General features: G+C 35.0%; 1 protein-coding gene across 3 annotated transcripts in view; it reads right to left on the bottom strand.

Annotated features, from left to right (window-relative positions):
- The window catches only part of ANKS1B (ankyrin repeat and sterile alpha motif domain containing 1B), a 1,315,261-nt gene that overhangs the window by 1,100,653 nt on the left and 197,638 nt on the right, over nt 1-16,970 (bottom strand). For all 3 annotated transcript variants that reach the window (XM_011992230.1, XM_011992227.1, XM_011992229.1), the window contains exons 3-4: nt 13,102-13,258; nt 7,296-7,592 (exon numbers count right to left, since the gene is read on the bottom strand). In XM_011992230.1, the coding sequence (XP_011847620.1) occupies nt 7,296-7,592; nt 13,102-13,258 (454 nt within the window). The remainder of the gene's footprint in view (nt 1-7,295; nt 7,593-13,101; nt 13,259-16,970) is intronic.

Below are 16,970 nucleotides of genomic sequence, written 5' to 3'. Positions count from 1 at the left end.
TATGGACTGTATCTGTGTACCCCAAAACTCACATGCTAAGGCCCTAACCTCCAGTGTGATTGTATTTGGATATATGGCCTTTCTGGAAGTAGTTAAGGTTAAATCAGGTCATAAGGGTGTGGCCCTAATCCAATGGAACTGGTGTCCTTATAAGAGAAAGAGGAAACATCAGAGAACTCTCTCTCCATTCATGCACAGAAGAAAGGCCATGTGAGGATGTAACAAGAAGGCAGCCATCTAACAAGCCAGGAAGAGAGCCCTCGCCCAGGAACTGAACTGGCCGGAACTTGATCTTGGACTTTCTAGCCTCCAGAACTGTGAGAAAATAAATTTCCGTTGCTTAAGCCACTCAGTCTATAATATTTTGCTGTGGCAACCTAAGCAGACAATACAGAAGCCAAAAAAAAAAAAAAAAAAAAAAAAAAAAAGGGAGGAAAACTATCAGGAGGCAAGAGATGATTAGGTCTTGGACTATGGTGTTAATCTTGAAGATAATGTAAAGTAGTGAAATCCTAGCACAGAACCACTAGGATTGCTGAAGAACTGAATGTAAAATCTGAAAGAAACTGTAAAATTCTGGGTCAAACAACTAGAAGGATGGCACTGCCTTTTGACAAAATGGGAAAGACCAGGTGATATGCAAATTTTTGAAGAAAGGGGTACAGATGCTACATTTTCAGCTTTGGAAATGCTGAGTTTGAGAAGCCTATTAGTCATCTGATAGATATGTCCATTAGGCAATTACATACACAAATTGAGAGTTAGGGTGGAGTCTGAGATGAAGAAATAGACTTGGTAATTATCAGATAAAGATGATATTGGAACCCAAGAGATTGGATGAGGTCAATGAGGAAGTAGGTATAGACAGAGAAGAAAAGATGTTTGAGTACGAAGCCCTGGGACACTCTGATGCTTAGAAAGCAAGAAGATGAGGGCAGTTAACTATGGAATAGGGACATGATAGATTACATTATTGGCCTCTCCTTTTATATGCTCTTTGCCATATGACTTTGCAGTTCTTTCCACTTATATAAGTTGAGGATATTTCTCTACCTCTTTATTTGAGGCTTGGTTTTGCGACCTGATTTAGCCAATGGATGGTAACCAACATGATGCAAGCAGAGGCCGAAACTGTGCTTGCATGGTTGAGTTTACTCTCTTGTGTACAGTCAATGCCCCCCTGCCTAGTCCCAGGAGGAAGATAATAGACAAGTGGAGCAGAGATTCCCAGGCTAACTTACAGCATCAAACATACTTCCCCCAGCTTCTTCAAGAAGTCACCAGTGAACTAAATGAAAACCAAAAGACAGTGGTATCTCAGAGGTCAAAAGAAAACGGTGGTTCAAAGAAGAGACAGATATCGACTTTGTCAGTGCTAATGATGAATCAAGTAAGAGGAGAATCAGGAATTGACTGTTGGATCTAAAAGTATGTCAGTCATTAGACAACTTGACAAAGGCAAAAACAAGGACTTTTAAAAGAGTGAGGGAGTTAAAGAGTGGCTTCAAGAGAGAATGGAGGAAAGGAATTGGGAACAATGAGTAAAAACAAGCCTTTCCAAATACATTGCTATAAAGGGGTCAAAGAAAGGGGATGGTAAGAAGGAAATGTGAGATCAAGAGAGTTTTTAAAACATGAGAAATACTGTATCTTTGCATCCTTATGGAAATAGTACAGTTGAGAAAGAAAAAACTTATGGTATTAAAGACAGAAAATATTTGTCAGAGTTCCCAAGTAGACAAGAAAGGATAGGATCCAATGAATAAGTAGAGAGGAATTAGCCGTAGATACAAACCTAAAAGGTTCATTTAAAGCACCAGGGAGGAAAGCAGACACAGGTACGCTGGCAGATGTGCTGGTGGAAATTTGTGATTGCTTGTGGTTTCCTCAGTGAAATAAAAGCAGTATCATAATCATAGAGGGATGTTAGAGAAGGAAGTGTTGAAGTGTTGCAAGAGAGATGTCGTGAAATTATCATCTAGGGAAATCAGAGAGTAAATGGATTATAATGGATAATTCTTGCTTATGCACATATCTTATTTCTGGTGCCACTATAAGCCTTTGAGAGCAAAAACTATCTAATTCAGTTTTGCATCTTAACAGGTCTTAGCATGGAAACTTGTACTCTTTATTATTAACTTTCTGTCATTTTACTTTAGTAGTCACATAAAGTCTAATTGGCTTAAGGTTGTACTAGTTCTTTAACTTTTCAAGTTTTGACGAGAGAAACTTACAAGAAACTCACACAATGAAAGCACTAGCATGATATGGCACTATCGCTACCTGGCAACCCAAAATCAAGTTCAAAATCCATAAAAATAATTGCTAACTTCAAGAGAAAATTGCCCATTCAACCCTACTTTCTTAATATCTTACTTTGACTGATTCTCTTTACTAAAAATATTTAAACACTAAAGGGTTTATAAGTAAATATGATATGAAATTTGCCCAAAGTATTACTTAGTATTTTAAATATGTGTTATAATTTAAGATTACTCAGACAGTAATGATGCAGAAAATAAACCTCTAGAGCAAATACTAACATCAATACTGCATTTAAAAACATATGTAGGCTGGGTGCACTGGCTCAAAATTGTAATCCCAGCACTTTGGAAGATCATGAAAGGAAGATCAGTTGAGTCCAGGAGTTCAAGACCAACCTGGGCAACATAGTGAGACCTTTTCTCTACAAAAACTAAAAAAATTAGCCGAGCACATCAGCACATGCCTATAGTCCCACTTATTCAGGAGGCTGAAGCTGGAGGATCACTTGAGCTTGGGAGTTCTAGGCTGAAGTGAGCATGACTGCACCACTGCACTCCAGCCTAGGTAGCAGAGTAGGACCCTGCCTTTAAAAAAAAAAAAGTAAAATAAAATAAAATCACATGCAATTGCTAGGAAAGGACAAGATCCTTAAAAAACATCTATAAATTTTAAAGATTTAGTCATAATAAGTTGAATGTCATTGAAGTCTAAAAGTACAATACTATAATTTACCAAATGGGATTACTTTTAATACTGCTAATTCCCAACAGGTTAGTTAAAGCAGTTTAATGAATATTAAATCTACTGAAACAATTTAAGGTTACTAGCTACATTGTTCACTCTCAGCCAGTGAGAATATCAACAAACCTACTTGATATTAAAAAATTTTGCACTGAGTCTGATGGGGAAAACTTGGTAACAATGAATTTGAGTAATAAAATTAAATATTCATCCCCCCCAAAAAAAGGCAATGAGACAAAAAAAAAACAAAACATGTTTTCTATGAAAAAAGCAACAATAACAAAAGCAAAATATCAACTAAGGCTAAATAGAAAGATGTCAGTTCTACTTCCTAGAACTCTTAGAATGAGTGTCAATGAAAGAGGTTATAGCAACACAAAAGTTGCCCATCTTAGACATCACCCCTGATGCTTCTGATTAGGTGTTCAAAGTGATCTAAACATATTGTCTGCCTTTCCTCTGATATGTGAGTAACAAATCCAAATGTGGTGAGGACCAAGCAGAAAATCTAAAGAAATGACACTGGCAATGATATAAAATGGTAGAATGAGGTCGGAGCCTTGGAAAGCATTTACCCCATCTAAAAGCACTCAAATTCAATATTTTAAAACACTCTTTAGCCAAATAATGCACATATGGAAGCTAAATGCCACCTAAAATTCAAAGTCCTGTTGGACTTTCAAAGGTCCTCTTCAAATGTCACTTCTATCAATGACTTCTCATGTTCTTCCTCTTGAAATCCATATTTTTCTCACCCGTAGATCCATAGCTCTTTGTTTCAGCATTTATTATATATCATGGATGGAAGTTATTCTTGCAAATTTTTTGTCTCCTCCACTAAGTGTGGGGCAGAGATAGTTTTGATTTTTTATTCTCCAAAAGCACAAAATATAGTGTTGTGCAGAAAAAAAGGACACATTGTATATATTTATAAAATTGAATTTAAACTCTTTCCCTTCTGGTCATCTAGTACAAAACATGAAAAGATCTTGGTCAGGGATGCCGAGAGGTTTACTGACCTCAGTCAGAGTGAAAGTCCTTGGTTATATTGCAGTCTGTGCAATCAAATTTAAAAATATTACAGAAGTGTGAAAGCAGTACATCTAGATTAGAGAAATTCAACATTTATACAATAAACATCTAGTTTATCATTAAACAGTTTTTAGGAAAATAACTTTGTGAGTCACCTACAATAGTAAGCATACCTACTTATTTTCAATACCGTTTTGAGGAGAAAAACTGTTTTTCCTTATTAATATGACTGTTAGAAAAAAATCCTATGCTTTTTTGAGAGGCTGCCAAAGTTGAATAAATAAGAAATTGAGAAAAGATCTTAGGTTCAGGGTGCTAGCCTTAAATCTGAGATTGGAAGGCCTGAGATTTTTCTAAATTCAATAAAGAAAACTCCGGAAATACAGGATTCAATCTCTGAACAATTCCTAGGAAAAATAATCCCATTTGTGAGCATGTATTCCACCTGGAGTGTGTAAATTATTTGCAGAATTTGCCACATTTAGTCCCTCTGGGTGTTCACACCCTTTTACAATTCACACCCTCTTCTAATCCAGAGGTAGACTCTATTTTCCCACTCCTTGAATATGGGTTGCCTTTATGACTTGCTTCAGCCAAGCAACATGGCAGAAGTGAAGGTGTGCTAATTCCAAGCCTAGGCCTCAAGAAGCCTTGTACAATTCTGTTCTCTCTCTCAGAACCATGCATGCCATGTGAATGAGCCCAGGCTGACCTGCCAAATCATGACAGACAAGTGGTAGTCTCACCTATCACCCTAGACAACATCCAGCCAGCCTCTGAAACAGAAATACATAACTGACTTGCAGTTGATTTCACACACAAGAGAACCCAGCCAAGACCAGAAGAACCATCAGTTGAGCTTAGACTAAATTGTCAATCACAGAATTATGAGTTAAATAAAGAGTTATTGTGTGTTGCGGGAAGTCAGGGACCCCAAACAGAGGAACCGGCTGAAGCCATGGCAGAAGAAAATAAATTGTGAAGATTTCATGGACATTTATTAGGTCCCCAAATATTTTTATAATTTATCACACCTGTCTTTACTGCAATCTCTTAACATAAATTGTGAAGATTTCCTGGACGTTTATCACTTCCCCAATCAATACTCTTACAATTTCCTATGTGTCTTTACTTTAATCTCTTAATCCCATCATCTTTATAAGCTGAGGATGTATGTCTCCTCAGGACCCTGTGATGATTGCATTAACTGCACAAATTGTTTGTAAAACATGTGTGTTTGAACAATATGAAATCTGGGCATCCTAAAAAGGAACAGGATAACAGTGATTTTCACGGAACAAGGGAGATAACCATAAGGTCTGACTGCCTGCCAGGCCAGGCAGAACAGAGTCATATTTCTCTTCTTGCAGAAAGCAAATAGGAGAAATATTGCTGAATTCTTTTCCCAGCATTCCCAGGGGGAGGCCTCTAAATGGCCACTCTGGGAGTGTCTGTCTTACGCAGTTGAAGATAAAGTATGAAACACGCCCTGGTCTCCTGCAGCGCCCTCAGGCTTGCTAGGATTAGGAAATTCCTGCCTGGTGAATTCTAGTCAGACCGGTTGTTGCTCTCGAACCCTGTTTCCTGTTAAGATGTTTATCGATGACAATGCGTGCCCAGCGGGACATGGAACCTCATCAGTAATTCTAATTTTGCCCTGGCCTTGTGATCTTGCTCTGCCTCTCTGCCCTTGTGATCTTTTATTGCCCTCTCAAGCATGTGATCTTTGTGACTCACTCCTTGTTCGTACCCCCCTCTCCTTTTGAAATCCCTAATAAAAGCTTGCTGGTTTTGCAGCTCAAGGGGCATCATGGAACCTGCCAATATGTGATGCCACCCCCAGAGGCCCAGCTGTAAAATCTCTCTCTTTGTACTCTTTCTCTTTATTTCTCAGACTGGCTGACACTTAGGGAAAATAGAAAAGAACCTATGTTGAAATATTGGGCGCTGGTTCCCCCGATAATTGTGTTAGGCTATTAAGTTTTGGGGTAGTTTGTTTCACATCAATGGCTTACTAATAAGGGGAAGTCACAATATGACAGAAAGCAAAAAAGTCTCTGGAAGATAAGAATGCTGCCATTAACTTAGAAGCCAAGAAATAACCATGAAAGGAGGAAACGGCCAAAAAAAAAAAAACAAAGACTTACCCTGGAGTTGGACTAACTTAAGACAGGATACCAAAAATAGGTTGTGGCCAGGCCAAGTAGCCCATGCCTATAATCCCAGCACTTGGGGATACCAAGGTGGAAGGACTGCTTGATCCCAGGAGTTCAAGACCAGCCTGAGCAACAGAGCAAGACCTCATCTCTACAAAAAATACAAAACTTAGCTGGGCATGGTGGTATGTACCAGCAGTCCCACCAGCTACTGGGGAGGCTGAGACAGGAGGATCACTTGAGCCCAGGAGGTGGAGGCTACAGTGAGCTGACATCACGCCACTCACCACTGCACTCTAGCCTGGGCAACAGAGCAAGACTCTGTCTCAAAAATAATAACAATAATAAAATATATTAAATTAAATTAAATTAAACTTTATAAAGTAGGTTGCCCATTCTTGTGGAAAAACAAAACTTATCCAAATCCTATTCTTCCTCCAAAGCTCACCTCAAATCACACCTTTTCCATTTTTTTTTCTGATTGCCCTTAGGCATTGTGATCATTCCTCCATCAGTTATGTATAGACAGTACATTACAGTGGAAAGAGGCCTGGACTTTAATCAGTAAGTCTAAATTCACATTCCAGTTTTATCAACTATGCGTCCTTAGGCAAATTTCTTAAGTCTTTGAATCTGATTCCTCATCTCTTCACTGAAATTTAATAGTTCTCAATCCCACAGGACAGCTGTGAGAATTGAATTCTAAATGTGTCAACATGCTCAACACAAAGTACATACTCAACAATGTTAAAGTGAATTTTGATCCATTCATTCATTAAACTCTGACTGGATTCCTATGGTATGTTAGGCTGTGTGCTAGATACTGGGACAAAGGAAACAATTACTAATGATACCACACACAACTGCCATCTACTAACTTCTCATGTATACAGCCCTCAAATTAGAATGAGGTTAGAGATTATGCCTTGTAGCTCTTCCTATTTCCCAAAAGTAGGTGGTATAGTACCTTGAATTTAGTAGTTACAAAAATACTTGTGAACAATTTGATTAAAAGATTTCTCCATACAGGTTTTCACGTTTGAATCCCAAGGCCAAGCAACAGCATCATCACTTTTAAAGCATAGCTAAAAGCAGACTCACTTGACAGCTCACATCCATTCCTGCCTCCAGCAGCACCTGCACGACTGCTTTGTGGCCATTGCGCGCAGCAAGGTGAAGTGGCGTGTGCTTGCGAGTGTTGCAGCTCATTAAGTTAGGATGTGCACTGATGATCATTTTTACCACTCTAAGCCGTCCGTAGAGTGCCGCCAAGTCCAAAGGTGTTTCCAGCTTGCTATTCCTAATGGTCGGGTCAGTGAGTTCTTCTAGGAGAACAGCAACTACTTCTGAGTGTCCATATTGAGCTGCACAGTGCAGGGCAGTTTCATTTTCATTGTTCTGTTTAAGACAAAGATTTTTAAAAAGGGATATTTTCAGAAATTCAGTTTGTTATCAAAATCTTAACACAGTAATTTAAAACCTGCAATGCTTTGAAAACATAAGTTAAAATTTGTCCATTTTAATAAGTATACCTAATGGAATTTTATATTTGATAAAAGTATCTAGGGTTCATTGAAACAAAAATATTTTTTATTTTTATCACTTTAATAGAAAAAGTCCAACATTTCCCTAAATCATATATGCCAACTTCCAAAAATGATAAATGATTTAGCCATGTTTGTCAGAGGCCCTCCTGGGTCCAGATGGACAGTAATGTCTGCACTGTGCGTCACATCTTTAGACATTTATTAATGAGAGAGATCAGTAACAATTATAACAGACTTTTAATAGACTGGCTTTCCAAGACAGATGAGAAGGTAAATTCTTGGTAACAAAAGATTTATAGAAAGTTTTCCCAAATTAAGTTTCATTTTATTTTCCATGTAATTACAAATCATTGCTTCTTTTGGAAAGAAAATGAGAAGATTCTGGCCCTAAGATATAAAAGTATCTTTTTGAAACATTATCATGGGTTGTGAGGATGGACCTAGACCAATTCCCAATAAGTTACTAGGAGTATCATATTACTACATGTCCAGCTTATAAGTATTTCAGTTGAAAATCAATGAGATTTTCCTAGAAATTTATCAAGATTTTTTTAAATGTTAAGATACAGAAAACTGCACCCAGTTGCAAGGCAGAGGGACCCTTCAGACTATTTGAGCAATATAGGTAGATGGTGTATAGGTATGTCAGGTGGTGAAAGGGTCAGGAGAAAAATGAACAAGAAATTTTAGTAACAAAAAAGCAATGACCCTAAACGAGGGTTCTGGAAAGAAAGAGCAGCTGCCACCATCAGAGTTATCATTGTAACTAATACTACGCTCTAGACACAGTTGCATTTTATATATGTTTACTCATTTAATCTTCATTATGAGACAGCTATTATTATCATTATCTCCATTTTACAGATGAGGAAACTGAGGCACTGAATAGTTGAATAACTGGCCTTCCGTTATACAGCCATTTAGTGGTAGGACCGGGATTTGAACACAAGTAGCCAAGACCCAAAGTTGGTGTTCTTAACCATCACACATACCACCTTCCAAAATAAGAACTATTACTACTACTATTTGTTAAGTGCCTAAAAACTTTATCTATTGTCTCATTTAACTCTTACAACAATCCTCCAAAATTTATATTAAAATTATCTACTTCATGGACAAGGAAACTAAAATACAAAAAGGTTAAATTACATGTCCAAGTAGAATTAAGATACTCTGCAATCTATATCTGACAAATCCAAAACCAATGCTCTTTCCACTATACCATGCTGTCTGCCATGTGTTGCTATATTGTCAAAGAAGAGCTGGGAATTAGTGATCTGAAAGCAGAATTTCTCAAGACTTTGCTCAGAAAAACACCAACCAAGAATAGGAAGTAGCTATTTAGACAGATGTTCTGACTAAAACAAAAGGACAAAGAGGGTTCAGACCCAAACAAATCTTAATGTTCTAGAAAGTAACTCAAGCTTGCCCTGGATGATAGAGGAATGTAAGTTAGTTGAGAGTCTAGAAGGAAGATTTGAAAATTTAAAAAGGAGTAGAGTGACAAAGGGAAAATAGCACTAGAAAAGGCCTTCTTACTACTTTACCTTGCAAATAAGTATCAAGAGAGAACATTTGAAGGTTAAACCCAGAGGGAAAATCTACTCTTTAATCAATGAAAAGTTAGGACCTGTTAGATGGGGAATCCAGCTGAGGGTACTGTTTCTTCCCTTATTTATCAGAAGGCATTCTTGGTTTGAAAGTATTACTATAATCTACTTCTTCATAAACGTTGATCACATACACAGGTTTAGACTCCCTGGTCTTCTCACCTGTTTTTCTTCTCAAGATTATAAAACAGCCAATCTTATTACTTCACACCATGAAAATATGATACAGATATATACTTCCTGACCAACCCAAATTTCCCCTTGGTCTGAAAGAGATTCAATCTTATTTTTCAAAATATAGTATCTCTTTGAGAAAACAGAAAGGCCAATTATGAAATAATGATTCCTCAAAGGCCTCTCTCCTGTTCCAGAGCCCCAAGCCTAGGAAATTACAAGCGCAAAATTGAAAAATTTTCTAATAACACTAATTAGCACTGTTCAGATCTCAAGGGAAAAAATTTCAATCATTCAAGATCATCTCAGTAGAAAATGTTCACAGATTTTATCCATGATCAGCACATACTTGGATTGGCACTTCAATGGATGCCACAATGGTGGTACTTTTACAAGAGCATGATTGTGTATTTGTGTATGCTCACAAGTGATCTAAAAATCTAATTTGAAATAAATAGGCTATGATGAGGCACTGATTAATAATTGCTAGTATGGCTACACAGAATATTCTTTAAAGGTTTTTAATTCCTTCTTTTTTACCAAATGGGTATTCTCCGAAAAATTAGGACCCTTCCAGATAATGGATGATAGAACAAAACTGGCTGACAAAAGCCATTTACCAAAAGCTCTTGCTTCAGAGTAAAATATCTAACAAGAGTTGGATTCGAGTTTTGGTGAATGGCAAAGGCAATGAGTTTTTGAGATAAGGCCCCTCTGGGTTTTGCCCGAATGTTAAAGAAACAAAAAGAGGAAGAGAAGGTAAAAGGGAGGAAAATATGAATGAAATTTAAAGAAATTGAAAATTTTCAATTTAAAGGAAATTTAAATAGCAAAAAGGAAATAATCAGATGATGAAAGAGAAGAAGGATGTGGCAATTATAAAAACCATAATCCAGGGGGAGTCCACTTTGTTTAGAAAGGTGAACAAGACCTAGGTTGAAGTGTTAGCATGTCAATTACTTGATCTCTCCAAATTCATCTTATCTGTATAATGAGAATATTATTTTCCCTATAAACTTTATAATGTAGTTTATAAACCAAAAGAGACAACATATTTTAAAAAGGCTTTGTAAACTTTAAATATTAAAATGTAGAATAGAATTATTTTTAAAGAAAGCTGTATTGGAAACCAAAACTTTCAGAAATCAGAATGAAGCCCTGACTATAATGCATAATTTTAACATAACATAATGCATTACTGGTTGAAAGCTTAGGCTTTAGATCAGAAAAACCCGCGTTCAAATATTGGCTGCATTTCTTAGTAGCTGTGATGTTATGGCCAATTTACTCTATCTCTCTAAGGCTGTAACTCCATATATATAGTAGCAACAACAATCTAGGGCTTAGTAAGATAACGTGGATGAAGTATTTTGCATAATGCCTGTCATACAGTAAACAATCCATTAAGCAATAGGATTTAGGATGACAATACCAACGTACTATTGTGTAAAGGGCTCTGGAGTCAGAGTCCTGAGTCCCAGTCTCAGTTTCAGTCACTCAGTGACATGTGGCCTTCGACAAGTTGTTTAGTTTTATAGAACATGATTTCTCAACTATAAAATGGGAGTGATATTATCAATTCAAAGGATTATCATGAGAATTAATTAAATAATATTTTACAGGTGAAAGTGTTTAAAACAGTGCCCGCTTTACCTTATGTCTCAACAAATGTTAATTACCATGTTTATTTATTTTCTTTATTGTTTAAATACATAAAAGTTTATAATTAACAAAAAGACTCTGTCCTATTCAGAAGGAAAAACGAAAGCTAAAATTAAAAGTTATCTATAAAAATAAAAATCCCACATCAAAAATTTTAGGAGAAATGGCATAGAATGGGAAAACTATGGTCGGTATTAAAAGAGTGTGTGTGTGTGTGTATATATATATATATATATGATATATATATGATATATATATGATATATATATGATATATATATATCAAAGAAAAAAATACTGAAATTATGGTATTAAAAATCATAAGAAAGTTTCAACTTGTTGCCAATAGAAACCACAACACAAAGCAATAGAGGTGGACAAAGAAGTTTGAATACAGTCTCCTTAGAAAGACACTTTTTGTAATTTAATTGATCTGTTCAACATTACCAAAAACAAGTAAGCATTTCTCTTTAAAACATACAATAACTTTTCACTTTCAAATGTAAATGAATACTATATGCTATTTCTTATTTTCATGTCATTTAAAATCATCTTGTTTGTAAAAACTAACATCTTCTTGTTTAACCTTGGATTGATTTTCCATTGTATTATTTCAGGTTTGCTTTGCGGTATTCAGACAATTTTAAGAATAACCACCAGATGGCTCATCTCATAAATGATCTAACTTTTGGTTTTCTGAGGAAGAGAAGAGCATTGTCAGAAATTTCCTTTTAGCATGGTATGATGATAAAGATAGCCATATCTGTCATGTTTTAAAGACTGGGTGCATTCTTATTAAAAATTCTGCATTTTTGTAACCTGTAAACATGGAAATTTTTATTGTGATAAGTTTTAATAAGACACTTTTCCAATTAATAAAATGTTTTCCTGATTAATCCTTTCAACAACTGCATATATATTTTCATTGAAAAAATATGTATTTTTCTTCCCTTTGCTGTTTACAGCGATTGTTACTTTTTATCCTTCAGTCTGAATTTCAAAGTCCGGCAAAGTCTGCATCCCTTTGAACAATATGCTAATTGTGCTTTATTACATATGTTTGCCCTAAAGTTACCTACTTGCATCGATATTGGACAACTGCCAAACTGCAGCTTAATGCCGTGATTGTAATTCAATTGTTGGACTGCCTGCTGGTTTTCAAATATAGTTTTACAAAACGGGAACAGTAGGGGGCATGCAGAGCTCAAGATGTTTGTTATCATACTGTATTAGGGGACCATATTTTACTATCTGGAATCTGTGGTCTTATCTGTTTAGAATACTAACAACGGTATTCTTTTTAAAATATGTCCATTATGTGTAATATAGATATTGTGTACTTACAAATACATTGTCAGAATCATACTGCTGCTGTGTTTTATTCAATTTATTCTGGGCCTATGTGTTTGTGTGTGTATATACATATCAAAAAATTTTAACTTAATATGTGACAAGCAACTTTATATACTATATTTCACATTTTGATTCACCAGAGTACTTAACTGTGAAAGTGCTAAGTAAATGGTAAAGCATTATGCAAATGATAGGCATATCATTGTTTTAGCATTGAAAATTGTATTAACATTCTAATTCTCAGTACAAACATGAATTCTGTTCTATCTTTAAATATTCAATGGCTATAAAATGGCTGATTATATAAGACAGGCAAAAATATTACAACTACTTCCTTTATGTAGGATTTTCCCATTAACAAAGTATCTTTACAAATGCCCAACTTAGTCCCTGCACATCATATCCAAACACCAAAGAATTTTTCAAATTTCTCCTTTTAGGAAATTCAGCAATGGAAAGGCCTTTGAGCAGGGTAAAGATAAAATTAATCACATTTTCAATATTGCTTTGCCTTTGTAAAACTAGAAAATTTACATCATGAGCAAACATTTGGCAAGTGTACCTGTTCATTGACCCTGGAATGTGATGGTCCATGATGAATAAGAATCTTCACAATTTCCACATCTCCTTTCCAGGCAGCCAGGTGAATAGGAAAATATCCTTTATTGTCTGCTACATTTGTTGATGCCTCATACTGAAGTAGTTTGAGAACTATGTCCCTAAGAAGGAAACAACAACAACAAAAAATAGGCTGAGCAAGACAAATTGCATTAAATAGATAATTTTAAAACAATACTAGATGCTGGTTGGGAATTTAGAGTAATCACTGAAGGTACTAAGACATAAAATTGGGTTTCAAAGTTTTTGTATACTCAACACTTGGCTATTTTACTTACCTGGAAAGCCATCATCCCATGCCTCACACACACACACACACACACACACACACACACACACACAGAGAGAGAGAGAGAGAGAGAGAGAGCGTGTATTGACTAACCAATTAAACTACTTAATAGAATTCATATAGGCAAAATTTAACTTATTTCATTAATTAGATGAGTTAAGTAAAATGAAGAGGATACCAACTCCCATTTTTTTTTAAGAGGTCTTTCCAGATAGCCCATATCTGATACTTAGCTTGAAGGAAAAGTTGAAGTTACAAACATACTCCTAGGTTTACCAAAAAAAAGTTATAACACCAAGGAGACATTTATAAAATCTACACATCATTCCTACAGAGAATTGGAATAAGAGATTTAAGGGGCATGTAAAAGAGAAAGAAAGTGCAGTATGTAAGGGACCCTGACAAGCTAACTGTAGTACTAGCCCAGGGTTAAAAAATAATTTTAAAAAATTTAGTAACTTCTCAGTGATGGCGCACAACACACTTTGAGTATGTCTTGTTCCTACTTCTGTATTCCTTCACCTTTCTTCTTCAAGCATAAAAAAATTTCAAAAGGGAAACTCATTTAAAAGACAAGTTCCACCATTAATGCAATTTCAACACATAATCAATATATTCTACCTTAAAAATTGTGAACTTAATCCCCACCAGCTTTTCAAAGTAAAAATTCTGAACTGCATTACTCAACCTTAGAATTAATTAATAATTGTTAGCATACATTATATCAAAATATGTATCAACAATCAAAAGCAGTAATTCTAAACAAAACTGTATTTTCATTTGGATGCATTTAAGAAGCAAATTCTATTAACTCACTAAATGAAATGCTAGTCAGACACATGTAAATATATATATATAATTACAATATATAATAAAGTTTCTTATATACAACAAATCACTAATGTGGAGAGTGAACATAACAGAAAGATTTACATTTAAATATTTCATAAAATCAGACTCTAGATGCAAATACAAATGAAAAAATTTGGAGGAAATTTGAATAGAAGCAAGGTTAGAATTTTGATAGCTCACAAGAAAAACAGGTATGACATAACACAAAATTATGGTAAATGGTAAAACATGCTATACAGAATGTGTCCTAAAGTCACAACATTTGACTTAACTGCTAAATGTAGGAAATCATGATGGAAAAGAAAATACAAGAATATGTTGTAGAAATGTTTAGAAAGTTCCAGGGAGTCCTAAATTGTCTGATGATATAATTTCTGAGAAATTAAGAAATAGATTTTAACATTTCTCTTTGAAAAACCAGCATTATTTTACAAGATCTGAATTTAGAAGACTTGGATTTGTGTCCCAGCTACGCAATCTACCTTAGGCTGTGATCCTGGAGAAATGATAATCACACACCACATAATGATAATTTGATCAACAACAGACCACCCGCATATATAATGGTTGTACAAAAAGATTATCATACCTCATTTTTACTGTACCTTTTCTATGTTTTGATATATTTAGATACATAAACACTTTATATATCTATTGTGTTACAATTGCCCACAGTATTCAGTACAGTAACATGCTGTGCAGGCATGTAACTCGGGAGCAATGGGTCATACCATGTAGCCTAGGTGTGCTACAGGCTACACCATTTAGGTTAGTGTAAGTGCACTCTATGTTGTTCACACAGTGATGAAATCGCATAATGAGACATTTCTCACAAAGTATCCCTGTCATTAAGCAACACATGACTGTACTTACTCTCATTTTATTTTTCTTTTCTTTAGGAGATACTATAATAATAATGTCTACTCAAAACTGGTAATAGCATTAAATAAGATAAAAAAGAATTCACTCAATAAATAGTAAAGCACTATACCAAAGCACTTGTTCCAAGTAAAAACAAAATACTTTAAAAGTGAAATGAAATGCTTATAGCAAGTCACCTTTGAAAAAGAGAATCAGAAAATCAGAAGGAAACTTAAAGGTTATCCAGTTCACATGCTTCTCCCCATTTCCCTGCCAAGCAAGGGTTGTTATATAGGGTCTTCCATTCTGACATAAATAAATACATAACTTCAATGAGGTAATGAGAATTCAATACCTCTGAATAACAAAAGCAGGTAAGAAAAGATCTGAAGTCCCAACTCTCTACTATTTACAAACTTAGTTACCTTGAGGAAATTAAGTAACCTCTGTCTCTCTTTCAGATATTGTGAAAATAGAATTTAGAGATTACATCTTGGTGCCAGTTTCAAAGAGTTATGGTGTGAATCAAATGAGAGATAGATATAATTGTAAAATTATGTATACAATCAAAAGTTGTTCTCAAGGCAGATTGTCGCAATGTTAAACAATTCCAGTGATTCCTTTTTAAATAAAATATTTCAGCATTTAAAAGGGAAAATAATACCAAAAGAAGTTAGTCAAATTAAATACTGGGATCTAAAATGTAGAATTTAGCCTACTACAAAACAGACTTCTCCAAGTTACTGTCAAAGACAACTGTGAGAAGAGAGCAATTTCATTTCTTAATACGTAAGGAAATAAAAAATATATTCTGAAACAACTTCTCCTATAAAGCGTTTCCTTTCAAGGGGTAAACAGAAAAAGAAAGATTGATGGGATAATCAATTCTATTTCCTTTTACTCTTGTTCCAATCACTTAGAATTTCATTTGTTCTTTGGCTCAAATTTTATTGACATTTTCTAATAATATATGTGATATATATTCACTCTTCTTTATTTATCAGGAAGATTTATGACAACAGTGAAAAAATGTCTATTTTGAAAACTGACTTAGTAATCATTTGTATCTTCTAGTATTACCACCATCTAATATCTAAATCAGAAAAGAATAATCTGTATGTTTATAAAATTGCCTTTGGAAAACACTAAGATCCTAACTACACATTATTTTTAAGTTTTGAATAATGTATTTATTTTAATAAATAAATATTTTGTTAAATGTGCTTATTTTTATTTTTATTTCAATAGTTTTTAGGACACAGGTAGTTTTTGGTTCCATGGATGGTTAAGACTTTAGTGGTAAATTCTGAGATTTTAGTGCACTCATCATCTGAGTAGTGTACACTGTTTCCAGCATGTTGTGTTTTATCCTTCATTCTCCTCCAAACCTCCCTCCACCAGTCCCCACAGTCCATTATATTACTCTGTACGTTTTGGCATCTACATAGCTTAGCTCCCACCTATAAGTAAGAACGTATGGTATTTGGTTTTCCATTCCCTAGTTACTTCACTTAGAATAATGGCTTCCAGTTCCATCCAAGTTGCCACAAAAGACATTATTTCCTTATTTTTATGGCTGAGTAGTGTTCCATAGTGTATATATACCACATTTTATTTATCCACTCATTGGCACTTAGGTTGGTTCCATATCCTTGCAAATGCAAATTGTGCTGCTATACACATGCGTGCATGTGTCTTTTTCATATAATGACTTCTTTTCCTTTGGGTAGATACCCAGTAGTGGGACTGATGGATCTAATGATAGATCTGCTTTTACTTCTTTAAGGAATCTCCATACTGTTTTCTATAGC

Source organism: Mandrillus leucophaeus, unplaced genomic scaffold (genome assembly GCF_000951045.1).
Source record: "Mandrillus leucophaeus isolate KB7577 unplaced genomic scaffold, Mleu.le_1.0 Scaffold408, whole genome shotgun sequence".
NCBI lineage: Eukaryota > Metazoa > Chordata > Mammalia > Primates > Cercopithecidae > Mandrillus > Mandrillus leucophaeus.
This window is presented reverse-complemented; position numbering and strand designations above follow the sequence as displayed.